This window comes from Ranitomeya imitator, chromosome 6, assembly GCF_032444005.1.
Source record: "Ranitomeya imitator isolate aRanImi1 chromosome 6, aRanImi1.pri, whole genome shotgun sequence".
Lineage (NCBI taxonomy): Eukaryota > Metazoa > Chordata > Amphibia > Anura > Dendrobatidae > Ranitomeya > Ranitomeya imitator.
The window spans coordinates 525217049-525240475 of record NC_091287.1 but is presented as its reverse complement, the minus strand read 5'-3'; the positions used below and the strand labels follow the sequence as shown (position 1 = coordinate 525240475).

The 23427-nt window shown below is 44.7% G+C and overlaps 1 protein-coding gene across 4 annotated transcripts in view; it reads right to left on the bottom strand.

Moving 5' to 3' along the window:
* Window positions 1-4326: 4326 nt before the first annotated feature.
* COL14A1 (collagen type XIV alpha 1 chain) overlaps window positions 4327-23427 on the bottom strand; it is a 230554-nt gene continuing 211453 nt past the window's right edge. For 3 of the 4 annotated variants that reach the window (XM_069731833.1, XM_069731832.1, XM_069731835.1), the window contains 8 exons: window positions 21323-21376; window positions 20836-20907; window positions 11740-11775; window positions 11396-11462; window positions 10558-10746; window positions 9198-9275; window positions 8756-8902; window positions 4327-6563 (listed from right to left, as the gene is read on the bottom strand). In XM_069731833.1, coding sequence (XP_069587934.1) covers window positions 6286-6563; window positions 8756-8902; window positions 9198-9275; window positions 10558-10746; window positions 11396-11462; window positions 11740-11775; window positions 20836-20907; window positions 21323-21376 — 921 coding nt within the window. In that variant the 3' untranslated portion in view covers window positions 4327-6285. Of the gene's footprint in view, window positions 6564-6642; window positions 7080-8755; window positions 8903-9197; window positions 9276-10557; window positions 10747-11395; window positions 11463-11739; window positions 11776-20835; window positions 20908-21322; window positions 21377-23427 lie in introns of those variants that run through there. The other variant, XM_069731834.1, reaches the window with a different exon arrangement.

Here is a 23427-nt window from a genome sequence, read left to right as displayed (position 1 = left end):
AAACGCTCTCATTTTTTCATATTTCTAGTGCAGTAATGCAGTTCCATTTTCATGTTTGCATGTTTTAGCGCTGCAGTGTGCTGCCTTATTTATTTGACTGTATATGAGTTGGTGACTCTAGGTTCAGCACCTGTTCACACTTAGTCTATGTTTGGTTGTGACGGTCAGTTTTCTTACAGTACCATGTAAACGTATGGAAAACCAAATCCGCAGGGCCCATGGTGTGGAAAATACCGCGTGGAAACGCTGCGTTGTATTTTCCGCGGCATGTCAATTCTTTGTGCGGATTCCGCAGCGTTTTACACCTGCTCCTCAATAGGAATCCGCAGGTGTTAAACCGCAGGTGGAATCCGCACAAAAACTGCAGTAAATCCGCAGGTAAAGTGCAGTGCGTCTTACCTGCGGATTTTTCAAAAAAAGGTGCGGAAAAATCCGCAACGTGAGCACATAGCCTAAAAGTTTTTGGCCTGCAGCTCGGCCCTACTTTTTCATCATCCAACCTCTGCACTACCCCCTTTGTTGGACTTTTGGACCCTTTCGAGAAATATGACCTGGGTTTCATTGTAGTCTCTCCATACATTGTGTGTACGGTATGTAGCATCTCATCTGGTATCCGATCATTTCAGATTAGGTTCCAAATATCAACCTAAAACTGGAAAACTGCAGCACCCATGGGGGTCAACACTGAGGTCGTGAGACGCTTAGAAGGAAAATTGCAAGTTTGAAAATGAGCAGATACAATGGTGAAGAAGTAGCAGAACGTTGACTGTGACTGAAGAGGAGCAGAACATTGACTGTAATTGAAATAGAGAAGCAGAAGGGTGTCTGAAGAAGAGAATTCAAAGGGTGTCTGAAGAAGAGGAGTAGAATGGTCACTGAGCAAGAAGTGCAGAAGGGTGTCTGAAGAAGAGGTGCAGAAGGGTGACTGAAGAAGAGAATCAGAAGCTGTCTGAAAAAAGCAGAAGGGTGTCTGAAGAAGAGGTGCAGAAGGGTGTCTGAAGAAGAGAATCAGAAGTGTGTCTGAAGAGGAGGAGCAGAAGTGTGTCTGAAGAAGAGGAGGAGCAGAAGTGTGTCTGAAGAAGAGGAGGAGCAGAAGTGTGTCTGAAGAAGAGAATCAGAAGTGTCTGAAGAGGAGGAGCAGAAGTGTGAAGAGGAGGAGCAGAAGTGTGTCTGAAGAAGAGGAGCAGAAGTGTGTCTGAAGAAGAGGAGCAGAAGTGTGTCTGAAGAAGAGGAGCAGAAGTGTGTCTGAAGAAGAGGAGCAGAAGTGTGTCTGAAGAAGAGGAGCAGAAGTGTGTCTGAAGAAGAGGAGCAGAAGTGTGTCTGAAGAAGAGGAGCAGAAGTGTGTCTGAAGAAGAGGCGTAGAAGTGTGTCTGAAGAAGAAGAGCAAAGTGTGTCTGAAGAAGAGGAGCAGAAGGGTGTCTGAAGAAGAGGAGCAGAAGTGTGTCTGAAGAAGAGGAGCAGAAGTGTGTCTGAACAAGAGGAGCAGGAGGGTGTCTGAAGAAGAGGCACAGTAGGGGGACTGGAGAAGAGGAGCAGAAGGGTGACTGAAGAAGAGGAGCAGAAGTGTGTCTGAAGAAGAGGAGCAGAAGTGTGTCTGAACAAGAGGAGCAGGAGGGTGTCTGAAGAAGAGGCACAGTAGGGGGACTGGAGAAGAGGAGCAGAAGGGTGACTGAAGAAGAGGAGCAGAAGTGTGTCTGAAGAAGAGGAGCAGAAGTGTGTCTGAAGAAGAGGAGCAGAAGTGTGTCTGAAGAAGAGGAGCAGAAGTGTGTCTGAAGAAGAGGAGCAGGAGGGTGTCTGAAGAAGAGGCACAGTAGGGGGACTGGAGAAGAGGAGCAGAAGTGTGTCTGAAGAAGAGGAGCAGAAGTCTGTCTGAAGAAGAGGAGCAGGAGGGTGTCTGAAGAAGAGGCACAGTAGGGGGACTGGAGAAGAGGAGCAGAAGGGTGACTGAAGAAGAGGAATAGACCATTCATGGTAACTGAAGGGGAGCAGAATGTTGACAGTGACTGTGATTGTGCAGTCATCAGGTCAGGGGTTCTTTTTTCATGCCATGAACCCCGTTGGCAGCTTTTTGAAGACCATGGAAACATTCTACTCCACTTTAATTTCACTCTCCGGTCTATAAACCTCTCAAAATCCCGTGTGTGACCGAGTATAGGAGCTTCTGTTTGGAATAGTTGAGTTCCCCGGTGAAAGGTAGCAGATGTGAGCGGGATATTTAATCTATAGTAAAAGGTCTCACCTCCGCTATAGGATCTTATTTCAGACATCTGTACTCTCACTTTTCTTGGCAGAGCGATCCATTCCAGGCAGAATATTTTGAGCTCATATACAGTCCTCATGGCTCTCGTTCAGCCGTCTGCCCAGTTTTTATGCTGAGAATTTCTGATTTCAGAAAAACTCATTTGTAATTGGAAAACCCCACGTCCATTGTCTTTATACCGACTGAAAACTTTTTTGCTTCAGGCAAACACATTGGTAATACAGACGAGAGAAAGACACAAGCTTTATACGGTTTTACTATATAGACTTATCAAACTTTTATAGGGTCACATTAGAGTTCAGCTGGCGGATTTTTTACCTTTGGGTACAATTAGTCTGTGCATTGCCCATGTGACTGAAACCATGAGAAATGTATAAACACAAAAGACTGGGATGTTGTACATGATATACCATATATTATTTTTTATGTAAGGGTTCACACTGCTAAAAAAAAAAAAAAATAATAAAAAAATCTTGCACATTTACCCACTGAGTACTAGGCCTAATATTAAGACTCCTTTGTTCTTCACATGGACATTAGCAGCAATCGACTGATGTTCTGATCTGGGTAAAATAAATTGAGATTGTGGATGAAATATATTGTGAATGGTGGATCCTGTGTTATCTGCTGTATATAGAGGTGACATCAGTCATTGTACAGGAGGAGGAGGTGAGCTGTGACATCTATTGTGAATGGTGGATCCTGTGTTATCTGCTGTATATAGAGGTATTTTCAGTCATCCAGGAGGAGGAGGTGAGCTGTGACATCACCTATTGTGAATGGTGGATCCGGTGTTATCTGCTGTATATAGAGGTATTTTCAGTCATCCAGGAGGAGGAGGTGAGCTGTGACATCACCTATTGTGAATGGTGGATCCTGTGTTATCTACTGTAGAGGTGACATCAGTCATTGTACAGGAGGAGAAGGTGAGCTGTGACATCACCTATCGTGAATGGTGGATCCTGTGTTATCTACTGTATATAGAGGTGACATCAGTCATTGTACAGGAGGAGGAGGTGAGCTGTGACATCACCTATTGTGAATGGTGGATCCTGTGTTATCTACTGTATACTGTATAGTGGTATTTTCAGTCACTATACAGGAGGAGGAGGTGAGCTGTGACATCACCTATTGTGAATGGTGGATCCTGTGTTATCTACTGTATACTGTATAGTGGTATTATCAGTCACTATACAGGAGGAGGAGGTGAGCTGTGACATCACCTATTGTGAATGGAGGATCCTGTGTTATCTACTGTATATAGAGGTATTATCAGTAATTGGAGAGGAGGTGAGCTGTGACATCCCCTATTGTGAATGGTGGATCCTGTGTTATCTACTGTATATAGAGGAGTTATCAGTCATTGTACAGGAGGAGGAGGTGAGCTGTGACATCACCTATTGTGAATGGCGGATCCTGTGTTATCTACTGTATATAGAGGAGTTATCAGTCATTGTACAGGAGGAGGAGGAGGTGAGCTGTGACATCTATTGTGATTGGTGGATCCTGTGTTATCTACTGTATATAGAGGTGTTAGCAGTCATTATACAGGAGGAGGTGAGCTGTGACATCACCTATTGTGTACGGTGGATCCTGTGTTATCTACTGTATATAGAGGTGTTATCAGTCATTGTACAGGAGGAGGAGGTGACATCAGCTATTGTATATGGTGGATCCAGTGTTATAATATCTTATATTTCATTGTAATCCTACCTATTATGAGAATTATAAAAATTCTTCTGTACAGAACTGGAAGTAAGAGCCTGATATTAGCCCTAGTTACCAATGTGAAAATAACATTGTTATTTTTAATATACAGTAGATGGTAATATGGGAAATTTGAAAAAAAAAAAAACATTTTTTGAACAGACAATTTATCATAAAATAATTGTTTAAACAATAGCTTGCTGTTTCCTTTTAAGATGGGACATTTTTGTATATATAGCAATAAAAAAATCGATCTTCTAATGAAGAAAAGTATATACAGCATTTTATATGGAACTACTAAGTGTGACCACAACCTTACACCCAATCATTCACGGCTTTATTAAATAATTAGACATTGGAACTTGTAACAAACTTTTATTTGTCTTTACAAAAAAATAATGGAAATTGGTTTACAATAAATTATCCTCATTTTCACTTCTACTGGTCAGTTCAGCACTTGGTACAGAAAAATAGTAAGTGACGGTATACAAATTTATTGCACAAGTGACCGTGAACCTATAAAAAGTCTAGATACAATATAAAGTTATTTAAATTACTACAAATAACAAAAGGTATCAATAAGGGAATAACTAAAATAATCCATAACATCACTACAAGCAGTCGAAATATCAATTATTTGGACACAAATTTCTGGTTATATAAGTGGTCTATGGTAGTTTGGTGTATTTGGAAGGAAACATTTTGCCATACGTCTAGATAGCAGATGATGGTGACAAAGGCAAGGGGCAGTAGGAATATTGCTATGGTTGAAGGCTGTGATGATCACTACGTGAGGTTGTTGAGTATAGCAAGAACTACTAACAGTATGGGACCATACAAAAAGATTTGTGGTTTATAATAACGTTCCAACATGGCGATAGTGAGAATAATAAGACGATGACTAAGTCAATGGTGGCTCGGGGAATGTAATGTTGCCTTTACATGAGTGTAGCCCAAACACATGATGAATGCCATATTTTGGCTATCCGATATTAAATGTGATCAGGTTGGCACGTTTCATGTCAATTACCCATCTGATAAGCAATTTTCTTGAGGCTATGGAAATGGTCTTCAGAACTATAGGTGAGAGTCTCGACTTCTAACTAATTTCAGGGAATATAGTTTTGTATTTGAGCCTTGGGGTTCATTTCTAATTTTCCCCAAAATAAGCACTCGATAGGCCTAGCCTTCAAATCCTTACTATCTACCCGGGAGAACCAAAATTGTCATGTCCTTCAGACATGAATCTGATACGTACGGAGGCCTGTAGTCTTCTCACGATCTCTTAAATTCCCTGAGTCTACATTCTTCTTACATATTTGAGAAAGACTTAAAACTTTTGCTAGTGGGAAGCTATTCGTGCAAATGATACCTAGGGTCACCATTGGCCCGAACAATATCCCACTACCGAATGTCTATCTCAAGTAAGAAGAATGTGAGATCGAGAGAAGATTGAAAGACTGATGGTCTTTCACACCTCAGATGCCCAGTTTCCTCAAAAATAGTAAGACCATAGTTACCATAGGCACAAATAACTTTCTGATACCAAATGTCTCAGGTCTATCTCAATTATTTAAGAACAATGTGTGATTGGGCAGATTCAGAGATCATGAGAAGACTAAAGGCTCGCGTGCACGTTGGCTTAATGTTGGCCAAACTTGACTTTATTCGGCTTGACCAGCTGATGTTACCTGCCCATACATTGTTGAGGGAAAGAAGAATGGATTATCTAGAACTTCTTTCTTGTGTTCCTGCATTAGCTAACGTTCCTGTTTGCCCATTGAAAACGCATTCATTCTCGACAACGCCAACTATCTATGGTTTACATTCATCTTAATCGATTTTGATGCTAGATGTTTCGGTCAAAAGGGTGCTCTTCAAATTAATAAGTTTCTTTATTTTTTGAGACTCTGAACCTTAAGCGTTCCTTTAGTTTTCAATCCTCATTAGTTGATGCTGTCTACTGTACAATGGACATAAAGAAGAAGATGAGACTTGTGCCTTTTTAGAGTCCTGGGGCATTTACCACCAAAATTTGAGGGTTCAAGTGGTCCAACGCCATGTTTATTATGTTTAGCTTATTCTAACTGTTGTCTATTGCTACATCCACATTTCAGGACTTTGAGCAGAAGAGAAATTTGCTTTTAGCTTTGGTGTCACAGTATATATTGATTACAAAAAAAACAAACATTCGAAATTACAATTTATGTAAACAATTTCCATGAATACAGAACATTTCTTATGTACAATATATTGTAGACAATGCTTGATGACTGTTCTGCCACAGAAGAATGAGTTACCTACTCAATGAGTCCTACTTAGCCATCCTGAAGATCTTTCAAGGATTTGGATGGTTTTTTCAAAATACTTCTGGCCCTGCGACTTATCCCAGGCGATCTCACCTCCACCGAATCTTCCTCTTGGACCCGTGTAAACTCCTGTTGGTGGTAGCCAGGATGGGAGTAGGAATCGGGGTAGGACATTTGGTATCCACCATAAGGATCTTCTCTGTCGTTGTCGTCGTCATCATCATCATAAGGACTTCCTGGGCCATAGGATTCAGGGCTTCCTTGGCCAGGGTCACCGCCATATCCACCTTGACCCGCCACCACCACGAGTGTATAATTGATTAAATACATATACAACAGGGTATAAATAAAACCCTAAACATGGCCTAGATTCTATACAAGGGTTTAAATACTGTACCTTTATTTACAACACGGAACGATTAATACGAACAAGACAAATATAGTCAAAGACTTAACCAGGAAACCGTCACCAGGAACGTGTAATCAACCACAGACATATACATCAATGAAGGGAATAATGTCACAGTATCTTGGTTTCTTTCAGCTCTGGGCTGTCCCAAGGAATGTACATGTGATACTGCTGATATACAGCTAATGGAAGCAAAAGGAGAAGCCTTCAGGGAGCGTTATCCTCTCATCTTCATCACTTAGTGAATTTTTTTGGGGGGGTTTAATGATAAGTTCATTACTGGCTAGTTTTACGGACTATTTTCCATTGGCGATTTTGAACCAATTGGCAAAGCAGAGTTGTACCACAAACGGTTGCGCTCTTCAAGGCTGGTAGTCATTGTAAGGTATTAAGCCTTCCCATTGGATATGTGTAAAATGGTGTAAAACGAGACATTTGGAGAGGAGAAAAAAATGAATAAAAGAGAAAAAAACACAAACGTCAGTACATAAATATTACACGAAGAGACAAATGCAAACCAACAATGAACAAGAATTCACACTGATACGATGCTATTGGCGTTTTTAGGGACATATGTCTAAACTGAGGTGCATGGCGATTGGAATCACCTGTTGGGGAGATCAGCGGCGGTCCCTCTAATTGGACCTACCAATCTAGCCTTCGCATAAATAAGTTGGGATTATGCAAATTGATTCGCAAGACCCAGTCCAACAGCCAAGTCGGTAATCTTTGGCCGTCTCTTGGAAGCTCGGAGAACCGCTTCTTACCTGACACTATACTTATTTTGATTAGCCTGCGTGGTTTAACATCGTTGCGGAAAGACGCACATGTGACGTCACACCAGGCTTACTAGTTAGAACCGGTTCTTACCTCCCAGAATCCACAGCTCTTCTGACGGCCACAGATAAATGACCTGGCCACTGGACTGCGTGCTGCGAATCAGTCCACACCATCTCTAATGATAATTGCTTAGGTGCAACAGAATACGGTCATCAGTTTTTGGGGGGGGTTTTTTAACATGGATTGAGGGTAAACTCAGTTTTTTGAATGTGGAAACATTTTAATCAGTCTTCCCCTCTGTAAGCTCTATTTCTACTTTACAATTGACTCTGAGCTGGTGGGTGGTGATTAGCTGCTATGATGTCTGTCATACTCGGTAGACACAGACACAAGAGATTACTATACTTCATTCTTTAGAGAAGCAGCAGCATAAAGGACAATTAAAGCAATACTGAGCTGTGTAGATGTGATTCCAGCTCTGGAATAAGGTAAAAGACTTATTAGAAAGCTCAGCACCATCTTTATGTGTCTCGCTCTGCCTGTTGTCTCATTCTGTTCCCTTCTACATAGCATGTAATGGGCTGTGTAATCAGACACCTCACTATGCTGGCAGTCTGTCAGACAGAGTGTATGACAAGTTCAGTGAGGGGGGAAGAAGTGTCTTATAAGTGGAGAAAGACATAGATTTATCTGATTAATATATATTACAAAGTTTTTTTTATATTGGCATGTGTTAATGAATTATGTAAAGTGTTTTGAAGGTACAGTCCCCTTTTCGGTAATCTCGTAAGAATGTCGATAGCTCTTTGACCAATACACAATGACAAACAGACGCAGACAAAACTGCACAAAAACACGATGACGAGATCATGCAAATCTCTGTTTGCAATGTCATGTTTGGTTAATATGCGACATTTCAAGGGAATATTCAGTTACAGATTTGTATGACGTGTATTGTACATTTTTCAGGACTTTGCACTTTAGTTATTCTGGCACCACAAACGGTAATATTCTATTCGATGTCATCGTATAAAACGTAGAAAGATATCCAACATGAGAATAAAAATGATAGTTGAGCGAATGTAAGTAAAGGTATGGGGTGAAATTTACTAAAGGCAGAAAAATACGTGCCAATGAATGGCTCCCAATTACGGGTGGATCATATAGAGAGAATTTGGGGCAGTGATGATCTATTTCTCTCTCTGCTCATTGTGTCCACCACTGGGAGTACAGCCCGAAAGCTTGACTTATATCCATTGGAAAAGTTCTACAACAATTGTTAGAGCTCACCATATCCAGCACAAGAAGAAGCATCGCAATATCCTGGTGGCCCGGGAGGTCCCGATGGACCAAGATTTCCTTGTGGACCTGGCAATCCACGTTGTCCCGGTTGCCCGATGGGTCCTTGGTTTCCAGTTCGACCTTCTCCTGGGGGTCCTGTTGGAAGAAGCTCATAAATTACGTTTTTGAAGAAGTGTTCAAAAAGTAAATTCCTTACATGGAACTAATGTTCAATAGACCTGCAATACAAAATTTCTTTTGGGAACAAAAGGTAAAAGAATTCTTGAGATTTTATAGCCCGTGGGAAGTAATAATGTATAGAAGGGATTTCTAAATCTTGGCAATGTTACAGTTCTCCTTTTGGCTAGCTGGCACAACTTGTAGGATATTATATACATTTCTAGCACAGTGTTTTCAGACAATGAAGTGTTGTCCCATTGAATATTTTTACCTGGAGGTCCCTGTGGACCTCGTGGGCCTTGAGTTCCCACGCCTGGGTTGCCCCTTTCTCCCTTTTCACCAGTGAGACCTATTGCAAGATAATAATAAAAAAAAACATTTTTAATTATTGGACGAAGCTTTGATTAGACAATTACACTAAAGTCACCACAGAAGAAGGTCCAAAAGTAAAGAGCAGTTGCCTTCAAGAGCAAGAGATCATTTCACTTCTTAAACTAGGTCCAACCAGTGGCCACATCTAGATGACGATCAAATGTGTATGGTCCCCTTTAGAGCGTGAGATTCTACGACTGTGGCTAATTGTAAGGGGTCCTTCTGCTTGGGGCCCCTGTAATCAACAAGTACCATAAGCACCAGAGGACATCTGTAGAATTTGTTAATCCTTGGGTTTAGCGAATAGACCATAAAATGGACCACTTGTATAATAATCCATTACCCCAAGCTACAGTCCACCGGCAAATATCCTGAAATACATTGTCTCCATTAGTGATGAGCGAACGTGCTCGGATAAGACCCATTACTCCAGCTGTGCATTAATATTTCCCATTAGTTTTCATACTGGTCACCTTCCCTGTTGCTCCCTGCTTGTTCAATGTCTGGACAGTGTAGCATTTTCAGCAGACATTTTTATAAGAGAAAAATGTGTCCCCTGCACCTATAATGTGAATCAAGACATTTTCGGGGTGTCTGGCAACAGAATTGACTGGCGAAAGGAGCATCACGTAATATCCAGGACAATATACTGTCAGTGTCGCTTAGTATTCGGTCCCGTTCACTCGATCAGTATTTGGTCAGTATTTTACATGAGTATTTGTAAGCCAAAACCAGGAGTGGGTGAAACGCAGTAGTGGTGATGTGTTTCTACTATACTTTTCCTCTGATTGTTCCTCTCCTGGTTTTTGGCTTACAAATACTGATGTCAAATACTGACCGTGGGAATGTGGCTTTAGATGTATCTTCACATTCAACATGTTACATCCATTCCTCCTTTCTTGTCCAAAAACATCCTGACTAGTGATGAGCGAATATACTCATTGCTCGGGTTTTCCAGCGCACGCTCCGGTGATCTGCGAGTATTTGTTAATGTTCGGAGATTTAGTTTTCCTTGCTGCAGCTGAATGATTTACAGCTACTAGCCAGCCTGAGTACATGTGAGGCGTTGCTAGGGAATCCCCACATGTATTCAAGCTGGCTAGTAGCTGTAAATCATTCAGCTGCGCCAAGGAAAACTAAATCTCCGAGCAGTCATAAATACTCGGATATCACCAGAGTGTGCTCGGGAAAACCCGAGCAACGAGTATACTCGCTCATCACTAATCCTGACTCAACCATATTCTATGAACAGAATTTACCTCTTTCTCCGGGTGCTCCTGGACCTCCCGGACTTCCAGGAAATCCTGACGCTCCAGGTGACCCCATTTCTCCAGGTGTTCCTGGAGAACCTTGTCGGCCAGGTGGCCCTGGTGGTCCTGGGATACTCCTAACAGACACGGACTGACTTGGTACTTGGTTCAGGAGGGAGTTGAATCTTGACATGTGACCTACACAAAAAATGCATCTGAACTGGTATTCAGCAGGTTATATACATTTCTAATATTTATGACAGTGGTGCCATCAAGTCCGTACGCAACGGGTGGGGTTAAAGGAGACAGTTGTGTGTGTTCACCTAAAGAGAATATTATCTCCCTCAAAGCAAGTGACCATATATCAATTTTGCATGACTTATAGCTTGCAATTATGTAAATTTTGTCTCTAGTGCCCAAACTATTGCTATTTCTGAGCATAAAGGTGCTCTCCTGCAGAGAAACACATCCATATGTTCGTGGCAGAGCTGTAGGAATCATGGTGGACACCACAGTTACTGGCGACCACAAGGCAGCTTAGGTTGACCTTTCATAAAGTCAACAATAAAGACCACACTATGTCCTTCACTGAATGCCACCATGTTACTGCCAACTAGACTGTTTGGTATGAACGGTCTTCACAGTCATGTTTATCATCCGAAAATCTGAGCAGTCCCTAAAGAAGAACTAGAGAAGATCAACAGCTTTGACATTTCAGGCTCAAGTGGACACAATATAGTCACTTCCCACTCAGGATCTGATAGACGTTTACTCGAGATGATAAATGAGGCATCAATTCTCACACGGTGTTATTGTCTGAAGGTTAGGCCATGGTTTAGATACTCACTCTGGATGATCTGCTCACACACCTGACGAGCAATGACGCGCACCATATTCTGGGACTGGGTGTCGCCCTGCGGTAAGAAAAACACAAAGCCATATGAAGAGCATTGTGATGCGTAGTACCGACCTAAACATTCAACAGATCAAATATTCAGTATAATCTTAAATCTCAAAATTCCCCAAATCTGTATCTGATCATGTGCTGGATATGGGAGTCGATGTCTTGAATACATCATTTTTGGTTTTAATGTTATGGCTGATTGGTGTAGATTTGTCTCCTTTTACACATATTTTGCAGCTGCATGTCCGGAGGAAATTATATTGATGACACATTTAGGAATTACTTACTCTTTCTCCTCTTTCCCCTTTTGTCCCTGGAAGACCCTAAAATAACAAAAACAAATGTTAATATGATAATTAATCCTGTGGATTAACACCTTGTCATTTTTGGTTACAGCATTAATTTACTAATTTGCATATACACATGTGGTTGTAGCTGGGTCCCACTGGTTGCTGCCACTTCTGAGCTGATGGCACTGCTGAACATCTTCAGATTTTGAAAAGAAGTAAGCATGATGTGTCTTTGATCTCTACATTAAGTTTCCTTGGCTGACCACTTAGTCTATTATCCTCATCATCAACGTTAACCATTTCTTGGTGCTTCAAAAGAACTTAAATGTCTCATCTTAAATTCCCAGTCTACTTTGACATTTTTACCTGGGAGAGACCTTGCTGATGCAGTATAACTGCCTGGTTATTGTTATGCTCACTCTTCGTCATGGTGTATGACCTGTGATGTGAAACTGTCTACTTTTGTAGTGCAATTTTGCTGTTTCTCACACAGTTTTAAAGGGAACCTGTCATGTCCGATAACGCTATTGGCCCGCAAATATAGGCTCGACTTGCATGTTAATAGCGTTATGAAGATGCCCAGTACTGAAAGTGCGGCATCCGTGGGAAAATTAACTTTAATTTTCCTTGGGGCCACCGGCTTTTAGTCATGCAGACGTGACCAATGCAATTACAGTCAGTGCTCACACTGGCACTGACTGATAGCTCGGTCTACACTGATGGACTACTAATTTGGCTGTCAGTCAGTGCTGGAGCGTGGATACATCCGTTGCTGTCAGTGTTGTGAGCGCTAACTGTAATTGCTCTGGACCCACTTGTATGACTGAAAGCTCACAACTCCTGGGAGAAAAAAAAAAGTTTATTTTATTTCTGGGGCCGCACTTTCAGTACAGCGGCCGGGCACCTACATACTGCTATAAACCTGCAGACCTAAAGCTAATCTGCATTTCTTCACTGATGCACTGCTGAGCCAGCTTTCAGTCAGCATCAGGCATACTGACATCAGCCGCTGTCAGTACTGTGAGCAATGACTGTAATTGCTTCATGTATGCCTACATGACTGAAAGCCGGCGGCTCCTGGGTGAAATGAAGTTCATTTTCTCCCACGTGCCGCACTTTCGCACTTTCTGTTCTGCAGCAGGGCACCTAGATAACACTATTAACCTGCAGATTAACCCTATATCTGCAGATTAATAGCATTATCGGACCTGACAGGTTCCTTTTTAAGCCTCTAAAGCCGGTTTCATGCTTGAATTCCCCTGATGTGCGGCGGGCTGCGGACTTCCTCCGTGAAGCCCCGCCCTCGGCCGCACCTCCGCTGTTATCTCCACCTACATCTGTATGCGGCCCGCATGCGACCTGCGTACCTATATTTAACATTAGGTCGTGCGGCTGTATGCGGATGGTGCCGCATGCGCTGTTTTGACGATGCGGCAAAAAAAAAATGCTACATGGCTGCGTCTCCGCTGGTTGCCGCATCGTCAAAACGATGCATGCGGCACCATCCGCATACAGCCGCACGACCTGCGTACCTAATGTTAAATATAAGTACGCAGGCCGCATGCGGGGAGGTGCGGCCGAGGGAGGGGCTTCACAGAGGAAGTCCGCAGCCCGCCGCACATCAGGGGAACGCAAGTGTGAAACCGGCCTTACACAGCGGTTTCTGTTTCAGTTAATGACTATATTTCAAACTACATATAAAAATGCTGAACATTAAACCTGTTTGATACAAATAGTAATTCATACATCAGGATAATCCTACAAAATCCCTGACTTTGTGCAAGTGTAACTAGAAGAATTGCTGATGTTGTGAAGGCAAAGGACGGTGGCACCAAATATTATGTGATTTACATTTCTCTTTTGTTCATCCACTTAGTATTTTGTTAATTAATAAAAATAAACTATTATCACTTCCATCTTACAAATAGTCTCCAAATTTTGACAAACAGTGTATAGATAGCCACCACTAGAAGTATTAAACTCTAAATTGTCATCAGTGATGTCCATTTCTGGGGCTGGGCTGGTTCCTACCCTACTGAACATGCATAAGTTGTCAGTTCTGACTTGTGCCCAGTGCTAGCTCTCTTGTCAATGTACGATATTCTTTTCAGTGCACATGTGACATTGCGCTTCCTTGCCAGTTCTGGTGAGAAGTGAGGAGCTGGCAAGAGAGCGCACTGTCAGTGCGCATTTTAAGGAAAGAATTGGGTGAGCAGAGACCAGCCTCGGCAATAAAATAGATGTCACTTTCAGGGTGCTGCTGGTCTCTGCTCTCCTTGCTTGTCATGTTCTCTTCTTACAATGTGCACTGACAGTGCACTCTCATGCCGACTCATCACTTTTCAATAGAGCCTACGAGGGAGCGCACTGTCACTGTGCACTGAAAAGAATAAAGCACAGTGAGAAGGAAGCTCTACTGGGCATACAATGGAATTGCCAAACAACGCATTCTCAGTAGAGCAGGGACTAATCCAGCCCCTGAAAGGGACGTCACTGATGATGCTTTGTTTCAGGGTGGTCACTACTGCAGCCTCTGCCCCTGAAGTTCTGTCTCAGTATCACAGCATGCACTGGGGATTCTCAAATAGTGTTATCAAAACCCCTGCAGGCTCATCCCCTCTGTCCTCAGCTCCTGTACCCCTGCAGCCTCATCCCCTCTGTCCTCTGCTCCTGTACCCCTGCAGCCTCGTCCCCTCTGTCCTCAGCTCCTGTACCTCTGCAGCCTCATCCCCTCTGTCCTCTGCTCCTGTACCCCTGCAGCCTCGTCCCCTCTGTCCTCAGCTCCTGTACCTCTGCAGCCTCGTCCCCTCTGTCCTCTGCTCCTGTACCCCTGCAGCCTCGTCCCCTCTGTCCTCAGCTCCTGTACCCCTGCAGCCTCGTCCCCTCTGTCCTCTGCTCCTGTACCCCTGCAGCCTCGTCCCCTCTGTCCTCAGCTCCTGTACCCCTGCAGCCTCGTCCCCTCTGTCCTCTGCTCCTGTACCCCTGCAGCCTCGTCCCCTCTGTCCTCAGCTCCTGTACCCCTGCAGCCTCGTCCCCTCTGTCCTCAGCTCCTGTACCTCTGCAGCCTCGTCCCCTCTGTCCTCAGCTCCTGTACCCCTGCAGCCTCGTCCCCTCTGTCCTCAGCTCCTGTACCCCTGCAGCCTCGTCCCCTCTGTCCTCTGCTCCTGTACCCCTGCAGCCTCGTCCCCTCTGTCCTCTGCTCCTGTACCCCTGCAGCCTCGTCCCCTCTGTCCTCAGCTCCTGTACCCCTGCAGCCTCGTCCCCTCTGTCCTCAGCTCCTGTACCCCTGCAGCCTCGTCCCCTCTGTCCTCAGCTCCTGTACCCCTGCAGCCTCGTCCCCTCTGTCCTCTGCTCCTGTACCTCTGCAGCCTCGTCCCCTCTGTCCTCTGCTCCTGTACCTCTGCAGCCTCGTCCCCTCTGTCCTCAGCTCCTGTACCCCTGCAGCCTCGTCCCCTCTGTCCTCAGCTCCTGTACCCCTGCAGCCTCGTCCCCTCTGTCCTCAGCTCCTGTACCTCTGCAGCCTCGTCCCCTCTGTCCTCTGCTCCTGTACCTCTGCAGCCTCGTCCCCTCTGTCCTCAGCTCCTGTACCCCTGCAGCCTCGTCCCCTCTGTCCTCAGCTCCTGTACCTCTGCAGCCTCGTCCCCTCTGTCCTCAGCTCCTGTACCTCTGCAGCCTCGTCCCCTCTGTCCTCTGCTCCTGTACCTCTGCAGCCTCGTCCCCTCTGTCCTCAGCTCCTGTACCTCTGCAGCCTCGTCCCCTCTGTCCTCTGCTCCTGTACTTCTGCAGCCTCGTCCCCTCTGTCCTCAGCTCCTGTACCCCTGCAGCCTCGTCCCCTCTGTCCTCAGCTCCTGTACCCCTGCAGCCTCGTCCCCTCTGTCCTCAGCTCCTGTACCTCTGCAGCCTCGTCCCCTCTGTCCTCTGCTCCTGTACCTCTGCAGCCTCGTCCCCTCTGTCCTCAGCTCCTGTACCCCTGCAGCCTCGTCCCCTCTATCCTCAGCTCCTGTACCTCTGCAGCCTCGTCCCCTCTGTCCTCAGCTCCTGTACCTCTGCAGCCTCGTCCCCTCTGTCCTCAGCTCCTGTACCTCTGCAGCCTCGTCCCCTCTGTCCTCTGCTCCTGTACCTCTGCAGCCTCGTCCCCTCTGTCCTCAGCTCCTGTACCTCTGCAGCCTCGTCCCCTCTGTCCTCTGCTCCTGTACCTCTGCAGCCTCGTCCCCTCTGTCCTCAGCTCCTGTACCCCTGCAGCCTCGTCCCCTCTATCCTCAGCTCCTGTACCTCTGCAGCCTCGTCCCCTCTGTCCTCAGCTCCTGTACCTCTGCAGCCTCGTCCCCTCTGTCCTCTGCTCCTGTACCTCTGCAGCCTCGTCCCCTCTGTCCTCAGCTCCTGTACCCCTGCAGCCTCGTCCCCTCTATCCTCAGCTCCTGTACCTCTGCAGCCTCGTCCCCTCTGTCCCCAGCTCCTGTACCTCTGCAGCCTCGTCCCCTCTGTCCCCAGCTCCTGTACCTCTGCAGCCTCGTCCCCTCTGTCCTCAGCTCCTGTACCTCTGCAGCCTCGTCCCCTCTGTCCTCAGCTCCTGTACCTCTGCAGCCTCGTCCCCTCTGTCCTCAGCTCCTGTACCTCTGCAGCCTCGTCCCCTCTGTCCTCTGCTCCTGTACCTCTGCAGCCTCGTCCCCTCTGTCCTCAGCTCCTGTACCTCTGCAGCCTCGTCCCCTCTGTCCTCAGCTCCTGTACCTCTGCAGCCTCGTCCCCTCTGTCCTCAGCTCCTGTACCTCTGCAGCCTCGTCCCCTCTGTCCTCAGCTCCTGTACCCCTGCAGCCTCGTCCCCTCTGTCCTCAGCTCCTGTACCTCTGCAGCCTCGTCCCCTCTGTCCCCAGCTCCTGTACCTCTGCAGCCTCGTCCCCTCTGTCCTCAGCTCCTGTACACCTGCATTCACCTAATGTAGAATTTTTGCACGTGAATATACATTCAGTAGAAGATTTGCACCTTAACACGTCATGAATTCCTGCAGAATACCAGCACTGTCTCTGTCATGTGTGATTTATTTAATTGTAGTAGCTAGTTTTTTTCCCCACAAGTCATAATGAATAATGTGTTTTGTACATTTTGCATGAACACATCATGGCTCCTCCAGCAGTTGCTTCGTGTCATGGCTGTCATAATTTTCTGGAATGTTTTATGAAGAATAATTACTCCGTCCAGATGTTATTGAAATATCACAAGAAGCTGACAGCTTGGTTCCCTCAGCACAAATGTCTTACACGTAGAAGGTCTTCTTGTAATATAATGACGATATCACAGCAATGTTTGTATCCAAAATGAAAAAACTTGGAAAATTATCTTGATTAAAAATCCTCTACCGTTTTATGTATCCAGCTCCTATGAATGACCGATGTGTCTCCATAGTTACCGACTACAAACAAACTCTGTAGTCTGATCTCAAAGTTATATTCCCATCTCTGTACTTTTTACTCACATATATTTATCAGGAACTGGACGAATAAGCTGGAGAATGATTTCTGGGTCTGACTACACAGGGTTTGTTTGTAGTCTGTAACCATGGAGACACATATGTCTGTATAGGAACTGTAGACACAAAGTCGAATGGAACTTTTCATCAGGATTCTTTTTAAAGTTGCCATAATAATAAAAATTTCCTGAAAAGGTGGACATTGTCATCAATACTAACAGGATCTATAGATTCACACTTACCAATATTTTGAAAGCTAAAATCGGGACATTTAAGTGCCACCTAAGGAACATCCCAAAAATAAGCAGGAACACCCGCTCCACCCTGTGGTTTAATTTCTCTGGATTGTGCCAAATCGGCACAGTTAGCAATGCAGACCTTCTTGAGACTTAAGGACATAGGTCTCCATTCATCAAGATCGGCGATCTTCATCCGGAGTGAGGGGCTCCTGATTCATTAAGAGCCGCAGTCCCTGCTGGAGTAAGATTGGTGGGGTAGCGAATGCCCCCGTCCCACATCAGCTCTGACCAATTTATCAAAGTGAGATAAAACTGGCGTGAGAACGCCAAAAGTTGCAAAATTTTAGTCTCAATTTGTGCGAAAATTTTGCACCTTTTCAAAGCTTTTCACCCCATAATTCTGGCATAAAATCGTCCATCAGGCACATAGATGGAACTCAAGATCGGTATTAGAAAAATAAAGTCCCATAGTTCCAAATCCATATTTACAAGTGTTCAAACCATCTGTGATCCCAGCAAAATGAGGGTCCCCTGATCCCCGGTGAGGCTGATGCTAATGAATGGACAGGTGGACAAAATGTAGCTCTTTCATTAACTTCCATAGACTTTAATGAACAGAGGACACAAAAGAGAATAGTAAAACCAAAAACACTCAGTTTGAAAAAATGTTGCAGTAATCCGCAAGTGCTAGTAAAAGATGTAAAAAACAGGGTATTTGGTTGATACGTTTTTTGCAAAAAATGTATACTAAGCTGCTCTACCAATGTTCACGGTATACCCTTATCAGAGCAGTCCTAACTAATGTATGCAATCCCTATCTGATGTATTTAAAAACCTGATCATCTGTATATAACCTGTGTGAACAGGGTTCAGAGAGGAAAAATCCATGTGTGCATACAGGGTAGAACAGCTTTTGTGCAGATAGCCCAAGAGGAGTGGTGGAACTCCCCAGTCTTGTAGACACAAGAGAACAATTATGGAAACAGGAACACATGGGCTACTTGCACAGTGAACAAGTCTGTATGATCATGTTCACACACCACCAAGAAACCTGAAGACACAAAAGAGAATAGTAAAACCAAAAACACTCAGTTTGAAAAAATGTTGCAGTAATCCGCAAGTGCTAGTAAAAGATGTAAAAAACAGGGTATTTGGTTGATACGTTTTTTAATGAACAGAGGCATAATGCATGTGTGTGGACACGTCTCAATTCCCTCTGCAGGTGGGTGCCAAGGGACCTCCCTATAAGTGAGAAGCCCAGAAGCCATTTATGATATATCCTGTTTTTCAATGTCATTATCCTGCATTTATCAAAATAAAGTATGTGCCCCCCTCCCGCCCCCAGGGCACCAGTTTCACAATGGCATGTTATGAGCGTTGCTTTGACAGCTGAGCCCTGGGACAGTGTACAGATACATCCTGCAGAATTCCCTCGGTGTACCCCTATGGTAATGTCAGACTCGGGCAATTTCCTGGTGGGCACCCCCGACACGCACCTCCAGGTATTTCATATTTGTTCAGGATTTGCTTGAGTTTAACGAAAGCTAGAAAAACACAGCTCCATTTATTATACTCCCCCAACCCAGCCCGGGACTGAAATAATAAGTGGGGGGTAGACATGATTGTGTCCATTATAGCAAATGGGCTAGTCTGTAACACGCAGTGTTATTCTAGAACATTCTGCTAAATGATGAACCACCAAGGACTGGTTGGGAGATGATGGCTGATAATTTTTTTTTTTTTTCGGTTGTCTAGTCTTCAAATAATAATAATAATAATATAATAATAATAATTTTATTTATATAGCGCCAACATATTCCGCAGCGCTTTACAAATTATAGAGGGGACTTGTACAGACAATAGACATTACAGCATAACAGAAATACAGTTCAAAACAGATACCAGGAGGAATTAGGGCCCTGCTCGCAAGCTTACAAACTATGGGGAAAAGGGGAGACACGAGAGGTGGATGGTAACAATTGCTTTAGTTATTCGGACCGGCCATAGTGTAAGGCTCGGGTGTTCATGTAAAGCTGCATGAACCAGTTACCTGCCTAAGTATGTAGCAGTACAGACACAGAGGGCTAATACTGCATAAAGTGTATGAGAACATGATGCGAGGAACCTTTTTTTTTTTTTATTATAAATAGGCCACACAGGGATCGTTAGGTTAATGCATTGAGGCGGTAGGCCAGTCTGAACAAATGAGTTTTTAGGGCACGCTTAAAACTGTGGGGATTGGGGATTAATCGTATTAACCTAGGTAGTGCATTCCAAAGAATCGGCGCAGCACGTGTAAAGTCTTGGAGACGGGAGTGGGAGGTTCTGATTATTGAGGATGCTAACCTGAGGTCATTAGCGGAGCGGAGGGCACGGGTAGGGTGGTAGACTGATACCAGGGAGGAGATGTAGGGTGGTGCTGAGCCATGGAATGCTTTGTGGATGAGGGTAGTAGTTTTGTACTGGATTCTGGAGTGGATGGGTAGCCAGTGTAATGACTGGCACAGGGTAGAGGCATCGGTAATAAAATATTACAACATTTTTCTAATATATTTTGTGTCTGATTCTTTTTTTTACCATTGTCATTATCTCTACCACTAGTACTTGGGTGTAACGATAATGAATGCAGGGGATGTAGCACACCCGATCCCAGGAGTCTAGGGGGCCTCAAGTGATACCTCTAAAGATTCCATTGGTACATAGGAAAAGAGCACAAAATTAAAGTCCAGTCATAGTTTGGGCCCCATTGGAGGTTTTACATTGGCACCCAAAAGCTTCAAGTTACTCCACTGCAGTGGGACCCAAAGTGAGCAAAGGTTTTATGCCCTACTTTTTTTCTCTTCTCGAAGAGAACCTTGACCGACCGCTGCGTCTACGTTCCTCAGTGTTGCCTATTTCGTGGTGTCCTCAAAGATGAGAAATACAAGCAGGTAGGCGTCTGTCTGGGATCATATGAGGAGACAGAAAGATTTGCACAAGCCTCATACGCACGAGATCTGCGGTCAGTTCTCCAAGACGTTTGGATCAGCTCCCCTGCCGCGGTCCTTCAAAAACTGTGTGCTAAGTACCTAGAAGAACTGATGATGCAAAAGGTGGCCACCAAATATTGATTTGATTAAAATTTCTCTTTCGCTCATTCACTTTGCATTTTGCTTATTGATAAAATGAACTATGTTATTGTTATAAACTATTTTTTGCCACCACCACCACCGATCTGATATCGATGACCTCTCCTAAAGTACTGGACAACTCTGTGAAATGCCTCTTCTGATTAACGCTTGAGTTTCCATGGCCATGTACCAGGTTGTGATTCACCCGTTTCTTAGTCGTATTATTTACCGCCTTCATACAATCAGAGACCACCTAACATTGATGACGCAACTCACATACCGGGGGTCCAGAATCACCCTGAGGTCCTTTGCTTCCTGGAACACCTGGAGATCCTGGGTTGCCTGGTGCACCCTGCAATAACAATGACCACATGAGGTTTACACAGCGCACATCTTCCATGTACGTCGGAGTTGGAGAGCTGAAGTTATGAATTTCACTGCAGTTATAAGTAAAGCCACAGATTGTTAAAAATCTTTTTTTACGGAAACCATAGGTAAAAAGGTCTATTGTCACCCCTTTGGGGAACCTTCAAGATCACTGTGCTCTAATACCCTTTCTACACCCAACAAACTACAATGTATTAAACCAACGGAACTATTCAGTCCCCACCAACACCAAGAAGGAAACTTTTTATGCATCAGGCTGTAGAAATGCTGCAATCATCCGAGCTTTATAATAACTCGCGAAATCTACTCTTAGGTTATCTGGCTTTCGAGATTGCATTAGAGATTCAAAGATTTCTAAACACCATAAACAATCACTTTACCATTGTGCCTGGAGGACCTGATGGGCCAGTTGGGCCATCTTTTCCTGGGAGTCCCTGTACAGATAAAGGAAAAAAACATAAATGTAATTTTTTTTTTTGTTACTGTCACTGGTTAATCCTCTATTTTTCATTTTGCGCGAGTGTGTGTCTTGGATGCTTACGCTTGAGAGAAATATTTGGATCAACATCCAGTTTTGCTTAGTCTGAAAGTGTCCCTGTCCATGCTTATTATAACACTAGATGGTGGCCCGATTCTAACGTATCGGGTATTCTAGAATATGTAGGTAGTATATAGCACAGGCTACGTACTATATTGCACAGTGACGTAGTATATAACACAACCGACGTAGAATATAACATAGCTACGTAGTATATAGCAGAGCTACGTAGTATATAACACAGCCACGTAGTATATAACACAGCCACGTAGTGTATTGCACAGGTATGTAGTATATTGGTCAGCCACATAGTATATAGCAGAGCCACGTAGTATATAACAGCCACGTAGTATATAACACAGTCACGTAGTGTATTGCACAGCATGACAGAGCCAACGCAGTATGTAACACAGCCCACGTAGTATATAGCAATGTGGGCACTATATGCGTGGTTAAAAAAGACTTAAGGTACCGTCATACATAACGATATCGTTAACGATATCGTTGCTTTTTGTGACGTAGCAACGATATCGTTAACGAAATCGTTATGTGTGACAGCGACCAACGATCAGGCCCCTGCTGGGAGATCGTTGGTCGCTGGGGAAAGTCCAGCACTTTATTTTGTCGCTGGATCTCCCGCTGACATCGCTGAATCGGCGTGTTTGACGCCGATTCAGCGATGTCTTCAATGGTAACCAGGGTAAATATCGGGTTACTAAGCGCAGGGCTGTGCTTAGTAACCCGATGTTTACCCTGGTTACCGTTGTAAATGTAAAAAAAAAACACTATATACTTACATTCCCGGTGTCTGGTCATGTCCCTCGCCTTCAGCTTCCCACACTGACTGGTGAGCGCCGGCCAGCTGTAAAGTACAGCACAGCGGTGACGTCACCGCTGTACTTTACGGCCGGCGCTCAGTCAGTGCGGGAAGCTGACGGCGAGGGACATGACCAGACACCGGGAATGTAAGTATGTTGTTTTTTTTTTTTTTACATTTACAACGGTAACCAGGGTAAACATCGGGTTACTAAGCGCGGCCCTGCGCTTAGTAACCCGATGTTTACCCTGGTTACCCGGGGACTTCGGGATCGTTGGTCGCTGGAGAGCTGTCTGTGTGACAGCTCTCCAGCGACCAAACAGCGACGCTGCAGCGATCGACATCGTTGTCGGTATCGCTGCAGCGTCGCTTAGTGTGATGGTACCTTTAAAATAAAAAATAAACATATACTCACCTTCCGAAGGCTGCTTGTAGTCCTGTCGCCTGTGTGCGGTGCACGCGGCAGCTTCCGGTTCCATGGTTGGATGAGCGCAGGACCTGTGATGATGTCACGGTCACATGACCGTTATGTCATGGTAGGTCCTTCTCGCATAGCATCCTTAGCACCGGAACCTACCGCTTGCACTGCCGAGGACAGGGTGACACGTCGGAGGGTGAGAATAACATTGTTGTTTTATTATTATTATTTGTCACATTAGATCCTATTACTATTGATGCTGCATACGCAGCATCGATAGTAAAAAGTTGGTTACACAGGGTTAATAGCTGCGTAACGGAGTGCGTTACATTGCGGTCCGTTAAGCTGGCATTAACCCTGTGTGAGCGCTCAGCGCTGACTGCAGGGCAGTAAAGCAGCGGCCATTTCGCTGCCAGACTATGGCCGTCGCTGATTGGTCGTGGCAATGGTCGTGGGCGTTTTGCCGCGACCAATCAGCGACTTGGATTTCCATGACAGACAGAGGCCGCGACCAATGAATATCCATGACAGACAGACGGAAGTGACCCTTAGACAATTATATAGTAGATTATGCTTACCCTGAAAGTGTACCCACCCATGCCTATGATGCCTATGTGCTCACTCTGAAAGTGTACCCGCCCATGCTTATTTTCCCATTATGCTTACTCTGAAAGTGTAGCCGCCCATGCTTATGATGCCTATGTGCTTACTC